This window comes from Nyctereutes procyonoides, unplaced genomic scaffold, assembly GCF_905146905.1.
Source record: "Nyctereutes procyonoides isolate TBG_1078 unplaced genomic scaffold, NYPRO_anot_genome, whole genome shotgun sequence".
In the NCBI taxonomy this organism is placed as follows: domain Eukaryota; kingdom Metazoa; phylum Chordata; class Mammalia; order Carnivora; family Canidae; genus Nyctereutes; species Nyctereutes procyonoides.
In genome coordinates, this window is record NW_026575048.1 from 5847603 (window position 1) to 5869824 (window position 22222).

The window sequence follows — 22222 nt, forward strand, 5'->3', positions numbered from 1 at the left end:
GAGATTGCAGAGAATGGATTCTGGACTGAGAGTCTTTGGAGAGAAGAGCACTCTAGAGGAGTTGTGAAACTTCATTCTTTTCCCACTCGTCACACTGCTTAGATCTCCCTGCAATCGGTCCCTGTCAGAAATCTGTTAGGTTTCTCCATTGTCCAGAAGGAACCGGCTTATTGAAAACCAACCTGCCCTAAAAGCCTTCTTCTAGGTTAGGTGTTATGATTTTAATGGACTTCCCTACCAGAAGGAAAAACTGCATACAAAGGAAAATTTAATAGAAATGTCCACAAAAAGAAGGAACTATTAAAGTTGAAAACAAAATGAGCCGCAATGTTTCATCTGCCACAGATCATTCACGTCAAGTATCTAAGTAGGAAAGGCTCCTACATGCTCACTAAAACGTTTGCTCTTCCTTCAGGGCAAGCGCTTCTCCTCACATCCCAGCCTCCCCTGCAGGGCATGCGGTTCACCTCACATCCCAGCCTCCCCTGCAAGGCATGCAGTTCACCCAGCATCCCAGCCTCCCCTGCAGGGCATGCAGTTCACCCAGCATCCCAGCCTCCCCTGCAGGGCATGCAGTTCACCCAGCATCCCAGCCTCCCCTGCAGCCCGGTGCTGCGTCATGACTCAGGGAGGCCCCTGGCAGGGGTGTACACCACCTCCAGTCCTGGACCATGTGCACTGGACTGTGTGTGGTCCTCCACCCTCTCTGCTTCCCTCTGTGTCCGCGCACTGCAGGAGATGGCCCAGAGGACTCGGAAGCCTTGGAGACTGGTGAAGCCACAGATGGAGGAGCATGGGTCCCCAAGTCTTTATGTCAACTTAGAGGACAGTGAACTGTCACAGGAACAAGAAATAAACTTTAACTGTATTAAGTCAATGAGATCAGGGGGTTGTTAGCCTACCTTATTCAGAAATTCTCAAACAATATGCACTGGCCCACTCATCTGTAATAGTCAGTATAGAATCCCCAAATAACATGCTCAGTCTTGCTCAAACTGAGAGTGAGCAACGTGAGAGACAGAAATGGCAGAGAGCAATGAAGGGTGCTCAGTGAGAACAATAATGCTACTAAAAGAAAGGCTGAAAGACTGAGCTATAGATAGAGTAAACCTACGTACCAGGTTCTCTGAGATGGCCCTGGTATTAAATGTTCTCATTATAATGATTTATCCTCTGGGGGCTCTGAGAAATCATGCTCATGCCAGGTTATTTATTTTCAACCCCCTAACGTAAGATGGATTTATGGTGAAGCATTTTGATTTGACTCCACAATTACATTAACTGCTGAGATGGGCACCTCCACAAAGTACTAAACCAAGGGCTTAAAGGGCATGAGGATTACAAACACACCCACGTGGAACCCGCAGCCCTGGCACTCTTTCAAGTGGTGGGGCTCCTCGGGATGGGCTGTGGGTCCTCCTCCCCAAGAGTTCTTGACAAAGCCAGGTGTATGACAGACCCCCACAGCCACAAACAGGACAGTGGACAGGGCCCAGACAGCAAGCACGGCAGGTACAAGGTGATGGGGAGCCCTGGGGCCTGTAGGGCACTATATAGCACAAAGCCACCATGTTAAGGCTTTCCAACTCTGCATTTTTAAGACACATTGTAGGATTTGTGGGCAGGTCCTCCAGGTTTACCGTAACCTTTATTCACTCACTGGACAAGGACTGACTGGATGTCCACTGGCTATCTGAAATCCCAGATTTAGTCTAAAAGCCGTCTTGAGGTACTGTCCTGTTGTTCTGCTCTAAGGAACGCTTTATAGTAAAATAGGATGAATATATGAGGTAAAAAAAAAAACACTTAAGACAAAAAAAAGAGCAAAAAAAGTGAGGTTAAAGGCAGAGGAAGAAAAGCACAAAGAGCTCAGAAAGAAAGAGTTTGTTTTTTTTAAAATACAAGGAGTTTAATGTGCATTAACTGTAACAATACATAGTGTATGAATTCTCAGAATCAACTAAAGACGTGCGAGTGCCAGGAGCTATAATTTTGAAAATAACAATCTAACTTTGTATTAGCTATTTGACCAAGAAGATGCTAGAAGATACGAAATGTCAGGTTATGTCGAGTTCATTTACATGCTTTTTGCTATACATTTGGGCTTTTATCTAGAATTTCATAAGCGGAAAACTTCATTAAAACTAAGTTTTACAGCTATTAGGAACAAAGAAAACTGGTAGAGGTGAACAAATCTCTTCTGCAGCGACTGCGTAGCAGGATTACTGAGTGGTAGGTAGTATCTTCTTTACCCCCTTAGGTTTGGTGAGGAAGCCGACCGTGAGAAGCTAACCGAATTGTCACGAGAAATGGTCTACGGGCAGGGTACTAAGATCTAGAGCCCTTGTTGCCTTGAAAGAAAACAAGGTAAATAAGTATAAAATATATGTTAAAATTAGAAAATGATAGTGGGTAATCAAGACGATCCTAATTTCAAACAGCTTCTTAATTTGAATATGGAGCATATAATTCTATATTCTTTTTAAAAGTAAAATGTCATTTATTTAAGTTTTAATAATTCAGTTTATCATTTCACATTTTGTTAAATCTTGGAAAACTAAGAAAGGGCTCCTGATATCTATCACTGGTGTAAATAGCACTACAAAAACCATATTCAGCCTCAGAAAATTCAGGACTGACGTGTGTTCTCTGTAAACAAATGACTGCTGATTACACTCCACAGGCACATCAGAATACTGTATGCTCGAAAACAATCACACCGTCTTTATCACACAGTATTGTGTAACACGTTTCTGCCAACTTTGGTCTTCACTCCAGTGAGGTAAATTGTTGACTGTTTATGGACTTTTCAAAGAGTCCTGGACATAATTGCTCTTCCTTCTCCAGGACCCTTTTTATATGCTTATGAATCCTTTATTTTCTTAATGCCGCACTGTACCTGGAAATTCAGGATGGAGCTAACCACATACGCCACCCAAGCCCCATTCAAGCAGTTCTCTGTTCCGAGTTGAGTAAGGGCACGTTAGTGAAGCCTTTCAGCCACCACAGGGACCTGGCACAGCAGACTCAGGATAGTGTAAACCAAGGCTGTGCTTTACTAGTAATTTTACTTACAAAGCTTTGGCCGTGTAGGTGACAGTGGTTCATTTCCAGCGATGGTTTTGGATGTTTCTTACTTAATTCTGTTTTTCTTTAAGTAGTAAGCATATAAATTCTCTAGGTGGCGAGAATTGTGTCCAACAGCTGGCTTAAAACCTAGTTGAGTGTGAAAACTCATTTTTTACATACCTTAGTTTAAAATGGATCCTCTGAAGATGTATCTATCTCAAGGGCCGCATTTTCTTCCTAGACATGAAAGGGTTTAAAATTATGTAAGATTTTAACTTCTCTTTCTACTTAATCATTCTCAACCAAGGATTCTCAACCTTTCTGAAGTGCTGAACCATTAAAAGACCATCCAGTGTGGGCTCACTGTTAAATTTCTATTTTTCAATTAATTTTATTATGGCCTATGCTTGAAATTATGGGGTAGGAAGGATAGGGGGCACCACCGCCTGGAAATTAAAAACGCAATAGTTTCAACTAGCCAGCCCTCACCCGTATCCCCAAGCAAGAAAATTTCCCCACCTGCTTCTTCCCTTCTGCCAAGTGTCAGCATAAATCTAGAAAGGCAGGTGGGCAATAAGGGAGCCTAGATGTTCAGTCTCAAGTCCTTGCCAAAGTTAATTTCATCACACCTTCCCTTTTACCTGCTTTTCCCTCAATGTCACTCATCCACAAAGTGAAGGGACAGTGACCTCTAGTTCCCTTTTCTCAGGGTAGTTGTGTTGATTTACTCAAGAGTGAGCCAGGAATTCAAGGATTTTTAAACTCTGGGATACTTCTAAATAGGCTGAGAATTCCTGGTGTAACCAAAAATTATGTAGTTGTAAAAAGCTTTTTAAGTTTAGTATTTTAGCTGGAAGAATAAAGAATTTAATTTCATTCAAACAGCATTTTATAATGGTTAGTATTTGTAAGGAAAAAAATGATTACAAATGTATTTTACTGCAGCACTACAACATGCAAATGATCTAAAGAGTTCTCAAGTTGAGGATTTTAACAAATAAATTTCTAAAATTACTTGGCTAGGCAATTAAAATTATTGACTGCTATCTAAAACTCACATAAAATAAAACACAAAACAGATTTTCCCATCAATTTTGGAAATGCTGGTTCAGATACAAATGCTTAAATTTCCCAGAATTTGAGGGCTGACCTCACATGTTCAGCACTGTGAAAACTGTTTATCAATTGAGAGATGTCAATAGCTCCTTCCATTTCCAGGATGCCCTGAAGGAGGGCCATAATCATACGTACCCTCCACATGTCCAAGGTGAGTGACTGGGCTTAATGTTCTGTTCAATGAACAGAACTATCTGTGGCTTATAGTGAAGGTAAAATGGCTTATAAAATACGGTAAAACTCTAAGTGATACAGAATTGAAGTAAGACTAGCAAGATTAAAGCACCAATTTTCTTTCCTATCATTTTCTACCCAGCTTAAAGCAGAGTTTTGTATATGTGAGGATCAGACTGAGCTATATAGTATAAATAGATACACATACACGCACACATAGACACACAGATTCAAAGGAATGATGGTGTGACTCAATAAGCCATCTGGCTTGTCAATTTCTGTAGCAGTAGGAGAAAAGAAAACTTTTCCATAATGCTCATACAATAATTAAATCGATATCCGGACAACCTACTTCTTGTAGCTACAGAAATGCACAGTACAGAGTCATGCTGTTGGGCACTAATGCTGCGGTACAGCACCATTCAGCCACAAGGACCTAGGAGCCATGCTCTCTCCAAAAGACTAGAGGGGCAGCTCAGCAAACAGCCAGCTGTGTGACTGCTACATGAACCTGAACATTTTTCACAAACTGTACACACGTAGGACAAAACAAACACACAAATTACTCTTTTATTTGTAATCAAAATGTGAATCATCATCGCTGTAGTGAATAAAAATTCATGAGTCAGAATAACATGCAATTTTTTTATTGTTTTCTAAATCTATTTGTACACTTAATACTCTAGTATTAACTTCACAAACAGTGTAAAGAATGTACTACAATGATAATAGGCTGCATCTACTCACCGGAAAGAGAACAAAATATTGCCTCTGAAATAATTACTAATTATACAATATTGCAAATGAAAGCACTATAAATACTAAAATGTTAACAGTTCAATATATGTCAATAACATCCTGCCTTTTTTAAATTGGTTAAAAACATTTGTTAAAGTCATGCGAAATAAACACTTTAAGGAAATGTTAGATTATACTCAAACATCAAAGCAATGAAACCCAAAACAGCAACTATTTAGTGCACTGACTGGTCAACTAAATAATTTATTCATCATATTAATAAAAATCTATTAAGTGAAAACCATCACAAATGTAACACTAAATTTGGGTAATTGCACATTCTATGATCTCATCATCTATGATCTTATCTGTGACTGAGGATATACTGCCAAAATTAATTCTACATAAATAACCTATACTAAAACAACAAAAAAATTCAATGCATGATTACAGGGTCCACTTCTAGTCCATATGATACTTAAATGTGCTCATTCTCTTAACCCTGCTAACAATAAATGGAAAGTCTCATCAGTTCTATCTGCTTTCTTACTCTTGCTTTGTTACATTTTTAAACTTTTTAAAGAAGTGTACCCTTTCTTATGGTCCTCCCCCAGGGTCAGCATGCTAATTTTGGAATAGTTGAAGTAGACAGACATACTCTACCCTGTAGAGGGCAATAATTTAATTTTACCTAATTTAATATTTCCTTGTCATTTGTCAAGTGACACTGATCTTTGATATAATTATTTCCTCATTCTTTTGGTCCATGAATATTTATTAGATCCTATTATTACCCATGTCTTTCTAATTCTCCAGAGAAAGAATTCATGTTTTTCCTCATTGGTAGGCTAAGAAACTTGGGCACACCATTTAAAAGAGTCACAGAAGAGACCAGGTTCTCAAGCTGGTTCTCAAGCTGGTACTTGTAGCCAGGTCTGGGATTTGGAGGAGAGCATCCAGGTCCTAAGGAGGTTCTTGGCCCCTCCCCACAACCATTCTCCTAGCAGCTCATAAAGGTCTCATCACTGGGGCTTCATTTTGAGTACTATTCATTCATCTTCTTATCAATTTTTAAAGCCCTTGTTAAACAATTTGTCTATTATATACAACACTGGTTCTCAATTTATAGAGCATTTAGTCTCTGGACTACTCCATAACCTATAAACTTTTATCTGTTACCCTCTAAGAGCAAAATTTGATTCTAGTTCACCTAACACCATGTCTTCCTTTGAATATTTGACAAGTGAATGTTGTACAAAGAGAGAGTCTCTACCTTTCTATTTTTACACCCTTTCCATCTAAGAAAATATTTCTGACTTATCTTTATACTCAGATCTTGTCTCAAAAAATTTTACGGGGGTCATGTGCCAATTAAAGGTACAATAACAATAGTGAGTTTTCACCTAATTAAAAAGACAGTGGAAGCTGATTAATAAACCATCCTTTCTTATACTTTCCTTTGTTGTATAGTGTGTTTCTTTTACCAAAGACCTTTCCACTCATTATTTGTGAATGAAACATACAAAGATGACGCACATGGATGGATTCATTATAAACTCAGGTCAATTTTGTCATAGGGGTATAGTAATACTATTCTGCTTTTGCTTGTTTCTCTTAAAGAATGCTTTCTCTTTCCTCTCCAAAGCCTGTACTATCAGAAGAGGCCACTGCATGGAGCTCTGAAGAATCCTTGGAAAGCCTTGTGTAACTTGAACGTTGGCTTCGCTTATGCGTCATGCTTTTTAGGTTTTCATTCTGAATAGCAGTTGGGTTGGAACTGGAACCAGGCCTCAGAATGACTTGGGAAGTCTCCCTCATTCCTTCCATGTCATCAAAATTCTGATTGGATCTGTTAGCTGGCGCACTGTTGTTGTTCAGGGTCACAGTACTGGGTGTTCGATTCAGGTTGTAGGCTTTTTGACACGCTGGCCAATTTTCTTCAGGACTGCTGGCTATCAAGCTACATTCAGAAGGGCTTTTCTTGTCTTCGGAACAAATGGACATCCGAGCTATAATTGGATCTTGTAGGCCACTCAAGCTATGTGGTATTCCCCTTTTTCCACTGTGGCTATCATCTTCAAGCTCAATGAGATTTGCCTTTTCAAGCTGGGAATCATCAGCCCCCTCATTGTGAAGAGAGTGATTGGGAGAACTTTCGCTGGATCTCACTCCTGAATCAGATGAGTCTTTTTTGTCAAGGAGGGCATCTGACAAATATTCTTTTGCTTTAATGAAGGTTCTAATCGGCTCAGCGCTGTGTTCTGGAGACTTTGATACTCTTTCTACTTTCCCTTCAACTTTTTTATCTTTATCATCTTTGAGCAGTGGAGTATTATCTGATTCTTCTGTCCCAGATTCATCCTCATCACTTGGAAGTTTTTGATAGCGCAATCCACTTCCCTTAAGCTTCAAATCTGTCTGGAAGAGACTTGACCTTTCTGAAGACTTCTTGCCTGGGAGAAGCTTACTGCCTGACTGATCAGATTTCTCATCTTCTTCAGTTATAGGATCCAGGGGTGAGGCATCATTAGTGGAAACCCCTGATGAAGAATAATCTATAACATCTCCCCTCTTCATTAAAAATGACTTCCTTCCATCATCTTGCTTTGGTTCACTATCCTTCCCTTTTTCTGGTTCTAGATTAGAATGAATGGAGCCCCCTGATGAACTCTGACCCATATAATATGTGCTATGTGGAGAAGATCTGCCACTAATTGTTGTGGAACCTGTACCCCCTTCTAACTGAGACATCTGAGCAATATATTCTCTATAGGCATCTCTATACTCGGCCTGCACCTTATCAGTAAGCTTTGAAATTTCAATACTGGAATCCTGGGAATTGAGACTCGAAAGACTTGGGGTTCTGCGAGTTTGTGACTGTGAAGACAGAAAAAAATAAATTTAAGAATTCAAATAAGCAAAAAAAAAAGGCATAATAAATATCAGCTTAGGAAATATATATGTACACTCAGAATTTTTAAAGTCCTCAAAATACCAAATTCTTTTAAAAGAATTCTACATAAAGAATTAAACATAACAGTTTAATAAATGCTGAGAACTTATGGATAATTTTACTGTTATTAGAAAGCTTTATATAAGTTTTAATAAAGTTATTTTATTATTAATATTTAAAAGTATAATTAAAGGTTGTATTAACAAATAATCTTAGCATCTGTTTTTATAAATTCAAACTTTTAGCTTTTATTTAAGGCAAAAGTCACTTTCGCTGATAAAATTTCTCTTAGAAAATACAAAGATTAGAGTTAAGATATATCTCAAACACAAAATACTCAAGTCTTCAATGTATGTTAAAAAGAACCTTTCCCTAATGAGCACTGGTTATTGTATGGAAGTGCTGTTTCACTATATTGTACACCTGTAACTAATATTACACTGTATGTTAACTAATTGGAATTTTTAAACAATTTTTTAAATAGAAAAAATAATTATTCACTAAATGTCCTTGAAATTTAAAAAAAAAAAGCAGCTTTCTCAACCTGTACAACGTAATTTCAATTGAGTAAGAAAATGTACTCTAAATGCCAAAATAATAGTAATAATTTAAAAGGAGTAAAGTATAGAGTACAAAAGAAAAGACAAATACAGACTCCAAATGAACAGAAATGGAAGCCATGAGGCCAACAGTCAAGTCCTAGTAAACAGAGAAATGAAGTATTTTTAAAAGTTTGATTTCCGATGTGAAGTTTTGGGATTAGAATTGCTTCAGATCTCAGAAAACCTAATAGGGGAGTAATAAAGAATACAGATTAGGAAAAAGAGGAGGGAAATGGAAGAAAAAGAACCAAGGAAGTCTAAGAAGGTATACGATAAAGGCTGAAGCAAAGAAGCAGAAATAAGGCCAAGAGTCTTCCTCCCACAGGGAAAAAATGACCCCTCTCCTCGAGAAGGTCCCCTGCTACTGGATTCACACTATATGGAGCCACTGTCCATTTTTTTTTTTTTTTAGATTTCATTTATTTATTCATGAGGGACAGAGAGAGAGAGAGAGAGAGAGAGAGAGAGAGAGAGGAAGAGACACAGGTAGAGGGAGAAGCAGGCTCCACGCAGGGAGCCTGATGTGGGACTCGATCCCGGGTCTCCAGGATCACACCCTGGGTGGAAGGCAGACTCAACCGCTGAGCCACCCAGGGATCCCCCACTGTCCATTCTCAAATGCACTGTGTACACAGGACTTCGGGTACCCAGGAGGTCTAAACAATTCTCATAGGAGCGGCACAGGACGTTAACAGTGCTTCTCACTCTCCCTCAAAGAGTGTCTGGTGGAGTTTCTTAGAGGCTCCCCGATATGTGAGGTCAGATTTAATCAGAAGCAGATTGTTGGGGGCAGGGCAGGGGAAGGGGGCCTCTGGCCGCCTTCTAGTGAACCAAAAATTAAAGAGATTGTGCAAAGCCAACCCATTTTCACTTAAGTTTGTCTTGTTTTGGAAGATATTGTCATTTCTCATAAAAATGTTATTTATGTTAACACAGAAGTGGTTTATTTTTAAATAAATATTTCTAAAGTTTCTCAGTTTTTATTTCTAATGCAGTAAATATGGACAGATACAACTTACATAAATAAAAGCTCTCTGGGGTCTTCAATCATTTTAAAAGTGCAAGGGATACTCTGAGATTACAAGACATTTTGAGCAGCAGTTTGAGAGTTGTTGCATGCATAGAAAGGCCTGGAGTTTCCAGGTCACAGGAGGAAATACCAAGTGTGGAAAAGCAGAGAAGGAGGATTTTTTATGAAACACTAAAAGGAATCCCAGGGAAAAGAAAGGAAGCACTGCCGCAGAAGCACAGGGACAAAAGGGTCAGGCGTGAACTTATCTTCTTATAAAAGAATTTTTATCTCAATCAGTACCCAATTATAAAATGGTTTCCCATCAAGAAAAAGTACCTGGTAATATAAAAAGATAATGACAACAAAAAATGTTTTTACTACCAAGCCAAACCAAACCGTCTTAAAAATGGCAGACCTACCAGGTGCTGCTTTTCCTAATAGAGCTCCCTGTCAGCACAGTTTCTCTTTAGCTACTCACTGTATTTCCTCCGGGGCTTGTCTCTTCTTTTCTGCATCATGCTCTGTTTTTCCCAAGTTTATTTTTCTTATTCTCTCCTTTTTCCCTCTCATGTGTCTCTCACTTTCCTCCTAATTCCTGATCCTCCCCTGCCCCTGTCTGCTAAGAACATCCAAAGAAGAAACACCCATAATCAGATAATAAAAAATGAATTTCCATAAACACTGGGTACAGCTACTGAGAACCAGGTTATGCTGCTCAAAGGGATAATATGTGGCAATTTTCCACTAGAGATGTATCCTATCCTAGCCACCAATGGATGAATTTAACAAGAAAACAACATGTGAAGCCTGAACTCTGCTAACCAGCCTAACCAAAGCAGGCCTGTTCTCATTTACTCTCTGTGCCATTACCCTAGTTGATTGTTTTGACAGTTCTTACCAATTTCCAAAATGATCTTATTGCTTTTCTTTCTTTTACTCACTGTTCTCTTCAGAAAAATACAGTTCCTCAAGAATAGGGAGCCCTCTGTCTTGTTCACTGAAGTACTCATTAAGTATTTTCCAAATGACTACATAAATGCACCAACATATTCTCAGTGAATTGAAATCACCATATTTCTCTTCAGTAATATGAAAAATGACATTTAATAAATACCTGCCAACTTAGATGACTGTGACGTGGAGCACCTTCATCAAGGCCAAGTGTATTCAGCTCCTCAAAGCTGAAGTTCAGTGTGTAGGGAGTTTGACTGGAAAGCTCGGTATGAGGCAATTCATTGTGTGAAGAGCGACGAGCAGATTCACCATGAGGAACTGGGCCACTGCTGTTTTCATTAAGTAAACGTGGGTCTTCAGAGACCACTTGGTTTTCTGCATTTCTCATTTCCAGTACCTAAACAGAAGGAAAAAATAACATTAATATCCACACTGACAAATCACATTTTAGAAGCCTTAGAAATTATTTTTAAACATAAAACATTATAAAGTTATTATAATGAAAATGAGAAAGCAGACTTCTTGTGACCTTCTAATGAATTTGAAATAATATATCTGCTTACCTCTCATTTCAATTATACTAAAAGAAGTAATGGCAAAACCATCATATATATATTATACTCTAAAAATGTCCATTTGTTATTATTACTTTAGTTTAAATAATATATAACTGGAGAACAAAACAATGCAACTGTAGTGTGTTGAAGAGAACCACAGCTGGACAGTAGCTAATGCAGTGAAAGCAGATTCTAATCAGAAACTACTACAATTGGGGAAAAGCAACCTCGGATAGCACTGGCCTCCATCCAGAAAGCAAAATGGACAAGCGGGCATTTATAGCAGGCAGTGGGGTCGGGGTCAGTGGGTAGAAAACTGCTAAGAGGAAACATCAAGATTAAGGGGGAGTTCTTGCTGAACCAACTTGACAGGATTCCCACCAAAGGCAGGCCAGTGTGATCAGATGTCATCTGGGGGTGGGAGGTGGGAATGAGGAGTTTGATCAGGTACCAAGGATGATCAGATGGTGAGGGTAGAGACTGTTTCTAAAATGACTTAACATGATCCTTGCTAAAACTGGGCGATGCAAGCCTGAGAAGAACAGACACCAAGGTCGAGGCTTAGGGAGCCTGACTCGAGGCAGGTCAGAGAGAAAGCCTTTGTCAGTGAAAGCATGGAAAATCTGCAGGTCACCGCTTCCCCAAATTTCCAAGTGAAATGCCCAAAGACAAAGACTGCCACATGTTGCTGTGTATATTCTGCATGACAAAACAAACAAGGGTTGTATGTAAGTGTAAAACACAGTTTTTACATGTTTTTAAAAAATGCAGAAAAAGAGCAGTTTGAACCAATAATGATTACTACTTGCTGTATACAATACTGTAAATAATTCTATAAATATAAGATATCTTACTGTGCTTCTAAAAAGATGCCAGTCCCCAAAATTCATACTCATCTCTTTCTTCAGTTCATCAATGTTACACTGAGCTAATACACGGCCATTTATGTTTGCCTGAATAAAAATAAATGCAAGGATAAAGACAAAATATGAGATACCTGAATTATTAGTGATTAAAAAGTACATTTATATTTAATACTAAGAATGTTATTACAGACTAGAAAATATTGACCTAAAAAAGACTACCATCCTATGTAATATTATAGTAAACAAGCTGACTTTGAACATCAGCCACGCCATATTTTTCCAAGAGTCCTAGGCGCACAAGTAAAACAAATTACTCCTCAGGGACCAACCTAAGAGCTAACCCTCCCAACTATTTCCAAAACTACCTACACCCTGTCATGAGCAATAAAAAAACCCGTTAGTTCTTCTCCTCTAATCTTGTAAAATATGAACATGAAGGAAGCTCCCGGGACAGGACAAAGACATCTGTCCTTGTATGTGCATCAGTCACAGACAAAGTTCTAAATGAAGTAAGCCCTGACAAGCTTGTTTATCAATTATATTAGATAACTTCAGCCATAAAGAATGTCCACCAACTAATTTCCCAATTTATTAAATTTACCAGAAATGACTGTATCACTATAGGGTCTCTGTAATTCTAATTTCCCCCGAAGAAGAACAGATGGAATTTTCTTTATTAATAGGTAGCTTGCTGATTTCACAAACTACAAAACCTGGCTTTATTAACTATGGTAAAATTATGGAATATTCATGTTTAAAACCAATGGAATTTTCAGTCTCCAGGTTAATTCTGAAGATACGAGTGTACAGAGCAGGCCTGTGACAGAGGTCCTGCTGCAGAAATGCAAGGCAGCTGAAACACTTCAGAGACCAGGTGCCAAGACGGGCCTGGAAAGCCAGCTGAGGGGGAGGAATATGCTATCATAATGGAAACAAAATGCCAAGGATTCAAATTGGAGGTTTCATCCATTCCTGAGATGCCCAGGCTGCCAAAGGAGTCAGGCTTGCACCTCAGAAAAGCAGTGTTTGATGCATCTGCAAACAGGGATTAGCACTAACCAGATCCATAAGGAAACCGATGTAAATGAAGTAGGTTGAGATTAGTAACATGCTATCTATACCTGCTTGTAATTCTTTACAAAACATTTTAGATGCCATTCTTTAAAGTACATAAACAGTAGAGGTTTGTTATTAATGTTCTACTTTACTGTAGTTCTCTGCTAGAAAAAGTATAAAAAAGCGTATTTCGTGGAAATATTTACTGTAACAGGGATGCAGCCTTGTATAATATGGGAAGCCTTCCCTGAATCCCAGGCATCACTGTCCAACTTTGTGGTAGCTACTAGAATGGCAAGAACAGGATCTACAAAGAAAGAAACTTCCCCAAATGTGTTAGCTTTACAAACCAAACCTATGAGGTTCATCAAATGGGACACACTCCTAAGTCCTATTAAGACATGAAAATGACGGTTTGGGGAAAATGAAGCAAGTGTGGTTTACTCTAATAATTATTAAGTTACAAATAAATAATATAATCAAAGAAAATAATGCATAAAAAGCCTTCAAACAGGGATCCCTGGGTGGCTCAGAGGTTTGGTGCCTGTCTTCGGCCCAGGGCATGATCCTGGAGTCCCGGGATAAAGTCACACATCAGGCTCCATGTGTGGAGCCTGCTTCTCCCCTCTGCCTGTGTCTCTGCCTCTCTCTCTCTCTCTGTGTCTCTCATGAATAAATAAATAAAATCTTAAAAAAAAAAAGGCCTTCAAACATTCTATGCTGCATACTGGAGATGTGAGTTATTGTTTCCCTAACTGTGAAGCTAAAACCAAAGCGTTCATTGTCCACATAGCCCAATTTCCCATGCCCTCAGCCAGGCTTCGAGTCAGCAGGTAAGTGTGTACATCACCTTTTTGATTGTTGCACAATACTGAGGCAGCATACTCTGGTCCAGCCCTTCTATTTGTTTCAGTTTCTCACATACTGCATCCACATTCATTGAATTCAGTGATATCACTGCTCCTGAGGCTGGGCCTGACCCCTAGATGAGCCATGGAAAAATACACGTGTGAATAGCATTTAATACCAGATGTATGCACCACATGACAGAAACACTCGTGGAGTGGCACTGTGAAGTACTCTGATTAATAACAAATATTCAAACTAGAATTAAAAACAGCAAATGTGTATAATATAGAAAATGCCATTAGCAAATAGATTTAGATACTGTTTTACTTTAATGAGTAGCCTTTATTATTGCAAATACAGTGTGATAACAACCACTGTTCTAAGAAGATAGAACATCCCATGAATCAAGTATAGGCCAACTTGTCAGATGTTTGCAGCCTGACTGTGGAAGAATAGGGTGCAGCCCTTAAGAGCAGGGGTTTAAAAAAAAAGAAAAGGAACAAAGAGGGAAAACTACTGATGCCTATATTATAAAAATACAAAATGTAAAAATATAAAAATCTATGAAATAATTTTTAAGTACCTACAGTAAACAGCTTTAAATGTCTCTACATACTACCTTAATAGTCTATGACAGCTGAAGTTTTCAGATCTTGATATTTTATATCCAAGGAATTTAAAACTTCCCTTTAAGAATCCATATATAAGCATATAAATATAAAACAATATTACTCAATATTACTTCTTAACACATGCAAAAGTAAATACAATCCATTAAAATTTGGTCTTATTTAAAAGAAAAATCACAATAATATATAATTTCATATTTACTTAGAAGAAAAATGTTTTGTGAATGTGGTAACATACGAAAGTACCAGCCCTTGGCCCATTATATACAGATCACCTCAATTACAGATGTGGACACTGAGGTCTAAAGAGGTTAAGTTTTAGCTTCAAAGTCACAGAATAAATAGCTTGTTAGTAGAAGATTTGGGCCAGAACCCTAACTTATGAGGTTCTTAACAACTTCCTACTTTCCTTATTCCAACTATTTTTGAAAATTTTAAAGAAACTATAACCACAATGAAGAGAAGACAAACCAACTCATATAGCAGATAAGGAGAATGTTCCAAATGATCTGCCCTGTTTATTATTCAATCTAACCTTAAAAAAAATACAATTTATCCTATCCTCAAGGATGTGTATTTATATTTTCTACTTCCTCTTTTACCATACTGAGGACAAAAGTACACTGTAACACAGCCAAAACTGCCTAGTAGCCAGTTGTTAAACTCTATTTGTAACGTAAAAGCAAAAGCATAAATAATACTGTCGTACAAACTGGTAAGTAAATATATACAAATAGCATATATACAGTGTATATCTATATTACATATAAATACAGCAAGGTGATAAGACCATATTGAACAGAGAGTTGGAGTATTCATTTTATGACAGGGAGTCTCTCAGCAAGTGAACAAGCATGAGATGAGCATATAAAAGTCCTGAAATTAATGATTTGGAATATCCTGCACCAAATACGTTTACTCAGTTTATTTTTAATTAAATATAAATTTTAAATATGCCATATAGTATATGGTCTGAGGTACAATGCTTCAAAAATAGTAATAACAAAACACTAGTATTTCCATAATTTAGTTTTCATATCTCTATGCGTAGTTCTAATTTCTGCCTGAATGAGTATAGCCAGTATTCAGAGTGCTAATTTTCCAGTATTTACAACAGAAATTTAAAATGCTTTCTATGAATTTCTAATAACCATATTTGTTTTATCTTCCTTTCCTTTTAAACAGCTTTATTGAGTTATAATTCACATACCCTACCATTCACCCTTTTAAAGTGTATGATTCAATGGTTTTTAGTATATTTGCATAGTTATAAAACCATCACCACGATTCACTTTAAGACATTTTCACATCCCTAAACCGAAATGCCTGTATCCATTAGCAGTCATGCTCCATCCCTCCAACATCCAGCCTCAGCCCCAGTCAACTAGGAATCTTTGTTGTCTCCAGATATGTCTTTCCTAGACATTTTATATAAATGGAGCCACACAACATATGACCTTTTGTATCTGGCTTCCTTCACTTAGGATAATGTTGTCAAGCTTCATCCATGTGATCGCATGTACTAGCACTTCATTCTTTTTTATTGCTGAATAATATTTAAAATGATCTTTAATAGTGTCTTCCAAACACTCTTACTCCTTAACCTGTCTCTTCTCTCTAGATATGTTTCTACTTTATATATTCTTGGTTCAAAAATCACAAATGAACAGTTTGATCACAAAAATAAATAACTATCATACTGTATTATAGCTTATTCTATACAGAATGAGTCTATACTGATAGAAATAATTGAATAGGTGAAAATAAATCATTGAATAAATGAGGAATAAAAGACAGCTTTTTCTTATAGAGTTGGATTAATAAATGTGAAAGGAAAGAGAAAATTATCATTAAGAAAACACCACAGTAATAGTGGTTATACATAAGATACATCAAAGTATACTAAAATTAATGGGCAAAAGTACAAGCAGAAACAGGTTATTTGCAGAGGGTCAAGGTCTCTCCCTCCCAAGGTATTTATTCGTTACAAGGGAAAAATAAAACTTCACAGTGCTGAAATCTGGCAGATGCCACCTTAACCAACTTACTACGGTTAGCACCACCAACAGTAAGACTGTGGCCCAGCACAGACCCTCTAATAGAACATTCTGAAGAGGGGGTCTCTTCCCAGACATACAGAACCTCCAACTGACAAACCCAAGTAGAGGAAAAGTCTCCAAAACACCAGACCAGGATTCTTCAAAAATGGCAAATTAAAGTCAAGAAAGACAAGGAAGGACCAAGGAATTGTCACAGACGAGAGAACTCTGAGAACTAACTAGCAACAAACACAACTGGAGTAGATCTTGGATCAGAAAAATGACATCAGTGAAAAAATCTGGAGAAATTAAAGTCCATAGTTAGTCAACAGAATTGTACCAATTTTCATTTCCTGCTCTGAACGGTATACTACAGTTAGGAAAGATGCTAACATGAAGGGAACACTATTTTTGTACCTTCTCTTTAAGTCAAATTATTTTAAAGTAAAAATTTTTTTAATCCCCAAAAAACTCTATTTCTGACTGTGCTAAAAAGGAAAAGTATAATAGACATGGAACAAATGAACTCTGCCAGCTTAGGGGGAAATGTAAATGTTTAGAGTATCTTATTTCCACAGGGGAATCTGAGAACTCAGCAACAGAGACCTGCTGCTGCTATGCTTGTCCTGTGAAAGACCAGTAATTTTACTCTTATGAGCCTTTTAAACTTGCATTTTATCAGTTATTTTAAAACATAATTTCTCAAAAAAACCCATAATTTATCATTGGGGATTATGTGGAAAATATATATTCCCTGAATGACTTTTAGAAATTTTATAAGATAGACACATACGTGAATGTAAGATCCCAGTAACTCCATCAAAGCTAGTCTTGGCCCTTGATTAGATTTAAGTAGGGCTTTATGAAGATAAAGAGTAAATTATCAGTAAATTAAAATATGTTATAAGATGCTTCTTTGAGTAGGAGAAATGGTAATTACCTGCCAGGTCTTTTCTAAAGTAATCACATGTAATACAATTATTTTGAAACTAAATCAATCTTAGTGACCAAAATAATGATTTTTGGTTGGAAATCTCATAAAAGGAAGGAGAAGAGTATAAAAGTGATACAGAAAAAGGCATACTTAATAATTCAACAGGTAAATTAATAGAAAACTAATTATATTACTTTGACAACACAAAGAATGGTAATACTTTCAAGTTTATCATGCATTGTTACTTAAAATATACCTGCTATATATCTAGAACAGATCATTTCAACAAATATCACAATTTATTTTTTTTAATTTCTAATGCAGATATTTGAATATAGAAGGTGTTAGTTTATTTAAACTGTTAAATATAAACTTCAAAATGCATACAAATTAGAATTTCTTCAGGAAAAAGCAAAGATAACAAAACAGACTAGAATTACCTTGATGTAACTGTATTATTTTATATTGTAAGTAGATTGAAACTATACTCTGAAACATTATCATTTTGGTAAATTTATTAATAAGCTCAGAATTGATTAGCCAGAATGAGTGCCATGCAAAGGCTGAAAGCAGCTATTAAAATAAATCCAAGGCACTGAAATAAGCACAGATTTATCAACAGCCCAGCGTGAAGGAGCCAATGATTGCTTCTAATAGTCTAGTAAGAAGTGAATAGATTTCACTGAAAGTTTCTGTACCTGTCTTTGTTTGTTAAACCCAGAGTCACACGGCTTTAAGGAAGGAATAAAACAGAATGAACGACACAAGCTTAAGTAAAACATCAAACAGGTACATATAATAAACACATGCAGCACACGTGTCATTCCTCAGACATTCTGTAACTTTGAACATACCTCTGCAAGCAGCACAAAGCAAAGGATGCTCACATGCACACACACGCACACACATACTATAGTTTAATGACATTAACATGTGCTTGGTAACTTTAAAATTGTACTGTCAAAATCTATAGTCTTCCCATTAAAAGAATGAATCATGGGCCATACATTCAACAAGAAAACTGGCTACATAAAATTTGTTCTGAAAGTCAGTATTCCCACCACATATCAACATAAAATTAGTATCTAAATATTCTGATTAAAACATTACAACTAAAGTTAACCAATTTAATAAGATTTAAGCACTTGGAATTCACGTGATGACTTCATTATACGAAATATTATCTAGCCACACTATACTTAATATTCAGAAACGGACTTTTCAAACGGGTTTTGTTTCAGTGGGCATTCGGCACAGGACAGATGCACTAAAACACCATTTGAAAAAAAAAGGCCTTGGGATGCCTGCGTGGCTCAATCAATTAAGGGTCTACCTTCGGCTCAGATCATGATTCCAGGATCCTGGGATTGAGCTTCGCATCAGGCTCCCTGCTTTGCAGGAAGTTTGCTTCTCCCTCTCCCTTGAGCATGCTCTCTCCCAAATAAATAAAATTTAAAAAAAGAAAAAAAGGTCTTCACAGCCTTACAGTTCTAGAAACCATAAAGGTAATGGTGAAAATATCTGCATACCATGATTAACTAACTATTCTGGTGATGTGGATTTTTTAAAACTCCCATTCAAAGCAGATGCCACTGCTGTTAATTATTTTTCTATGCCCATTAGGTTGGTAGCAAAAATTGTTAAATAGTCCAAATAATCTACAGATGACTGACAATATTGATTCAAAATTAATTTCCAATTTTTTAAATAAAGGGCAGGGCTTTGTTAGTCTAATGTTAGATGTTCTCAATATCTGCAATAACTAATGGAAATCTTTCTAATTTACATATCGTTATAAATAGGATTTTGAGAAAGTTACTATGTATCTATCTATATTACTGTGAAGACTTGAAAAAACATCAAAAAGGAGTCCTAATGAAATTATGGCTTAGCCAAAGATACCCAAAAAATAAAAGAAAACTACTATTAACCTAGTTGGAAAATATAACTTACTCTTCAAATCACATGAGAAATAATAATGTGGTCAAAGTTTGACAGATAAGGCTTAACACTACATTTTAAGGGCAATCTTTAAAAAACAAAAATACTAAAAACCACAATATTATTTTGTTATTTTTAACTTCTAATTGTACTCTAGTATCTCCGTGATCTCCCAACTACAGTATATATCTGTGGAAATCTCCATCAATTTTGTGGCAGTTTATTAATCGTTTAGGGGAAAAAGTTTTCTTGAGTTTAAATCTGGCACAAAGATTTTCAAGACCGAAGCAAATACAATTTTCCACTATATTATTAAAGGAAAAATAAGTGAATTCTTTTTCACATTGAAATAGAATAATAAAAATGCACTTCTAGTATACTTTAGAAAGTGTGGATGACCCTGAGAAAAGCCACCTGAGAGGTAGCAGTGAGTATCCAGATCCTACACGTTAAACAAAACCTAAAACATGCCCATTCCTTACCCATGGCATCTTTAACTTTCTTGTCCAATTCTGCTCCTGAACAATGAGAGACAGCTTGATTTGGACATACATTTGTTCAAAAACAGGTTAAAAGTTCTAAGCCAGTGGTGGAAATAAAAATTATCTATAGTCGAGCCCATCTTTTTTTACTTTACTTTTTTTTTACTTTTTACTTAGCTACCTAGTTACTGTGCCAATTGGATCCAGTTTAATGAAAACCAAGACCTTCATTTTTAATACTTTTATTAATTCAGCAATTTTCATTGATCTTTAATAACACACTGGAAATAAGGATACTATCAGTGAAACTGCCTTTGCAATTCTGAAGTTCTTCCCAATGACACTGGGTACTAACTCTTCTTGCCTTTTCAACATGGTATATAAGTGTTCTAAATATAGCTGCCTAAAGGTTATCGAGTAAACCCTGTGGCACAGAAGGCTAAGAAAGAATAGTATCAGAGCCTTGTATAATTCCGTTGGCAGTCTTCGAACCCACAAGCTCAAGGTGGACAGGAGTTTCATCATTTTTGTTCACTACTGTCCCACTAGGATAGTGCCCAGTAGACACTCAATAAATTTGTTTAGCCAATGAGTGATCACATAGGCATCTATAGAACTCAGTGCTAAATAATTCAAGGAAGAATAAGAGAAAATAGAAATGCTATGTCGTCCCTGCTTTTGAAGAACTGCTTTCCAGTGAAATATAGTTTCCACCATGAACAGCATACCTTAAATTTAAAAAAAAAATGACTATAGTAGTCCTAAGAGCAACTCTGAAAAACCATAGCAAAATGCCACTGAGGTGCCCTTGCCTGAGATGAGCCCTCCCTGTTGGGTTCCTCCCTGGTCCTCCCCTTTGTGATCACAGAATGCTCAGAAGCTACTACTTCCTACCTAGTGGGACCCAGACTGAAAGAAAGCACAGGCACCAAGTAAATTCCCCAGAAAGCTGTCAACCATTTTTTAAGTATTTGGAGCATTCAAATAACCCAGAAATCCTTCTAAATTCTAAGAAAACAAACTAATTGATAGCTTTTGGGCCAGAGAAGCATCAACAGATAAAAGGCTGAGTTAATCTACACAATTTTGTGTATCTGTACACTCCTCCTACTACTGAGACAGAAGTAATTAACATGAAACAGTTTTAGTTCCTGAGTCTTTCTTTAAAGCTCCATGAAATTTGGCCTTTGGTGTAGTAAAAATAATAATAATAATAATTAAGTCCTTAAAGTGTCCTAAGGCTGAGTAATTCTTACATCAGACCTATGTGGTAGGTCTGCTTTTTCCAGATGATGAAGATGGCTATCCAAGAGTTGAAGTAATTTGTCCAAGGCAAAGAGCTAACCACCAGGGTCTATTTAACTTAAGATCAAATACTTAAGTCATGCTTAGTATTAACAGGAGCAAAGGCAGCAGCATGGTTTGAGGAATGGGCTGTGACACACACCACGTGGATTCTAGTCCCACATCTGGGGCACCACTTCTGTGGGCTTCAGGCAAGTCTCACTGACCCAGGCCTCAATGTTCTTCTGTACTGCGGAGCTCAATGAGACCATGGGTCCTAATGTTCCTGAGGATCCTCAAGAGGGAAGGCAACTTCAGGGTGTAGGCCATACTTCTGCTTTTACTGGTTTTATGAAGTAGCATTCTGATTAATAAATATTTCATTTCTGAAAAAAAATTCTCTGCCTAGAAGTTTGAAAATCACTGGTCCTTTCTAGCTCTAATATTCTGGGGAGCATATCTTGAGTCCAATGTTAATTCCCCCCCCCCCAGTTTTATAAGATTTGGCACATGGCACATATTTTTTCTATGTAAAATTATTTTTTAAAGTTAGCATAGAGTCTTATATTTTACATCTTCCCTTTGGTGAAACACTTGGATGTATCTATAACTTCTCTGGAAAATCCTTGGCTGGCCTTCACAAGTTATAATCATTCTAATGTTCCTTAATGTGAGGAAACCCAATTGTTTCATTAGGATCTGCTTTTTAAAGATTACCAGAATTCCTTGTAGTAAAAAAAGATGGGACCACTTACACTGAAAATACCAATTGGTTAACTCTTTATGGTCTTGCTCTATTGGTGGTGGTGTTTATTTTTACTCATTACTCTGTGTCTGTAATGACAAGACAATTTATCCAAAAGTGTTTGTTAGCTCTTGACACTTATCTATAAGCAGCTCTTGTCAACTCTTGCATACAGGGGGACAGTTGAATGAGCAGATAGACGTAATCCACACTCCTGCTATC

General features: G+C 37.1%; 1 protein-coding gene across 11 annotated transcripts in view; it reads right to left on the bottom strand.

The window, feature by feature from the left end:
• Positions 1-293: 293 nt before the first annotated feature.
• KIDINS220 (kinase D interacting substrate 220) overlaps positions 294-22222 on the bottom strand; it is a 93920-nt gene continuing 71991 nt past the window's right edge. For 4 of the 11 annotated variants that reach the window (XM_055327059.1, XM_055327056.1, XM_055327058.1 and 1 more), the window contains 4 exons: positions 13948-14079; positions 12030-12128; positions 10779-11015; positions 4991-7974 (listed from right to left, as the gene is read on the bottom strand). In XM_055327059.1, the coding sequence (XP_055183034.1) occupies positions 6712-7974; positions 10779-11015; positions 12030-12128; positions 13948-14079 (1731 nt within the window). In that variant the 3' untranslated portion in view covers positions 4991-6711. Of the gene's footprint in view, positions 835-1930; positions 2352-3249; positions 3307-4990; positions 7975-10778; positions 11016-12029; positions 12129-13947; positions 14080-18246; positions 18280-22222 lie in introns of those variants that run through there. The other 7 variants (XM_055327064.1, XM_055327063.1, XM_055327054.1 and 4 more) reach the window with 5 other exon arrangements.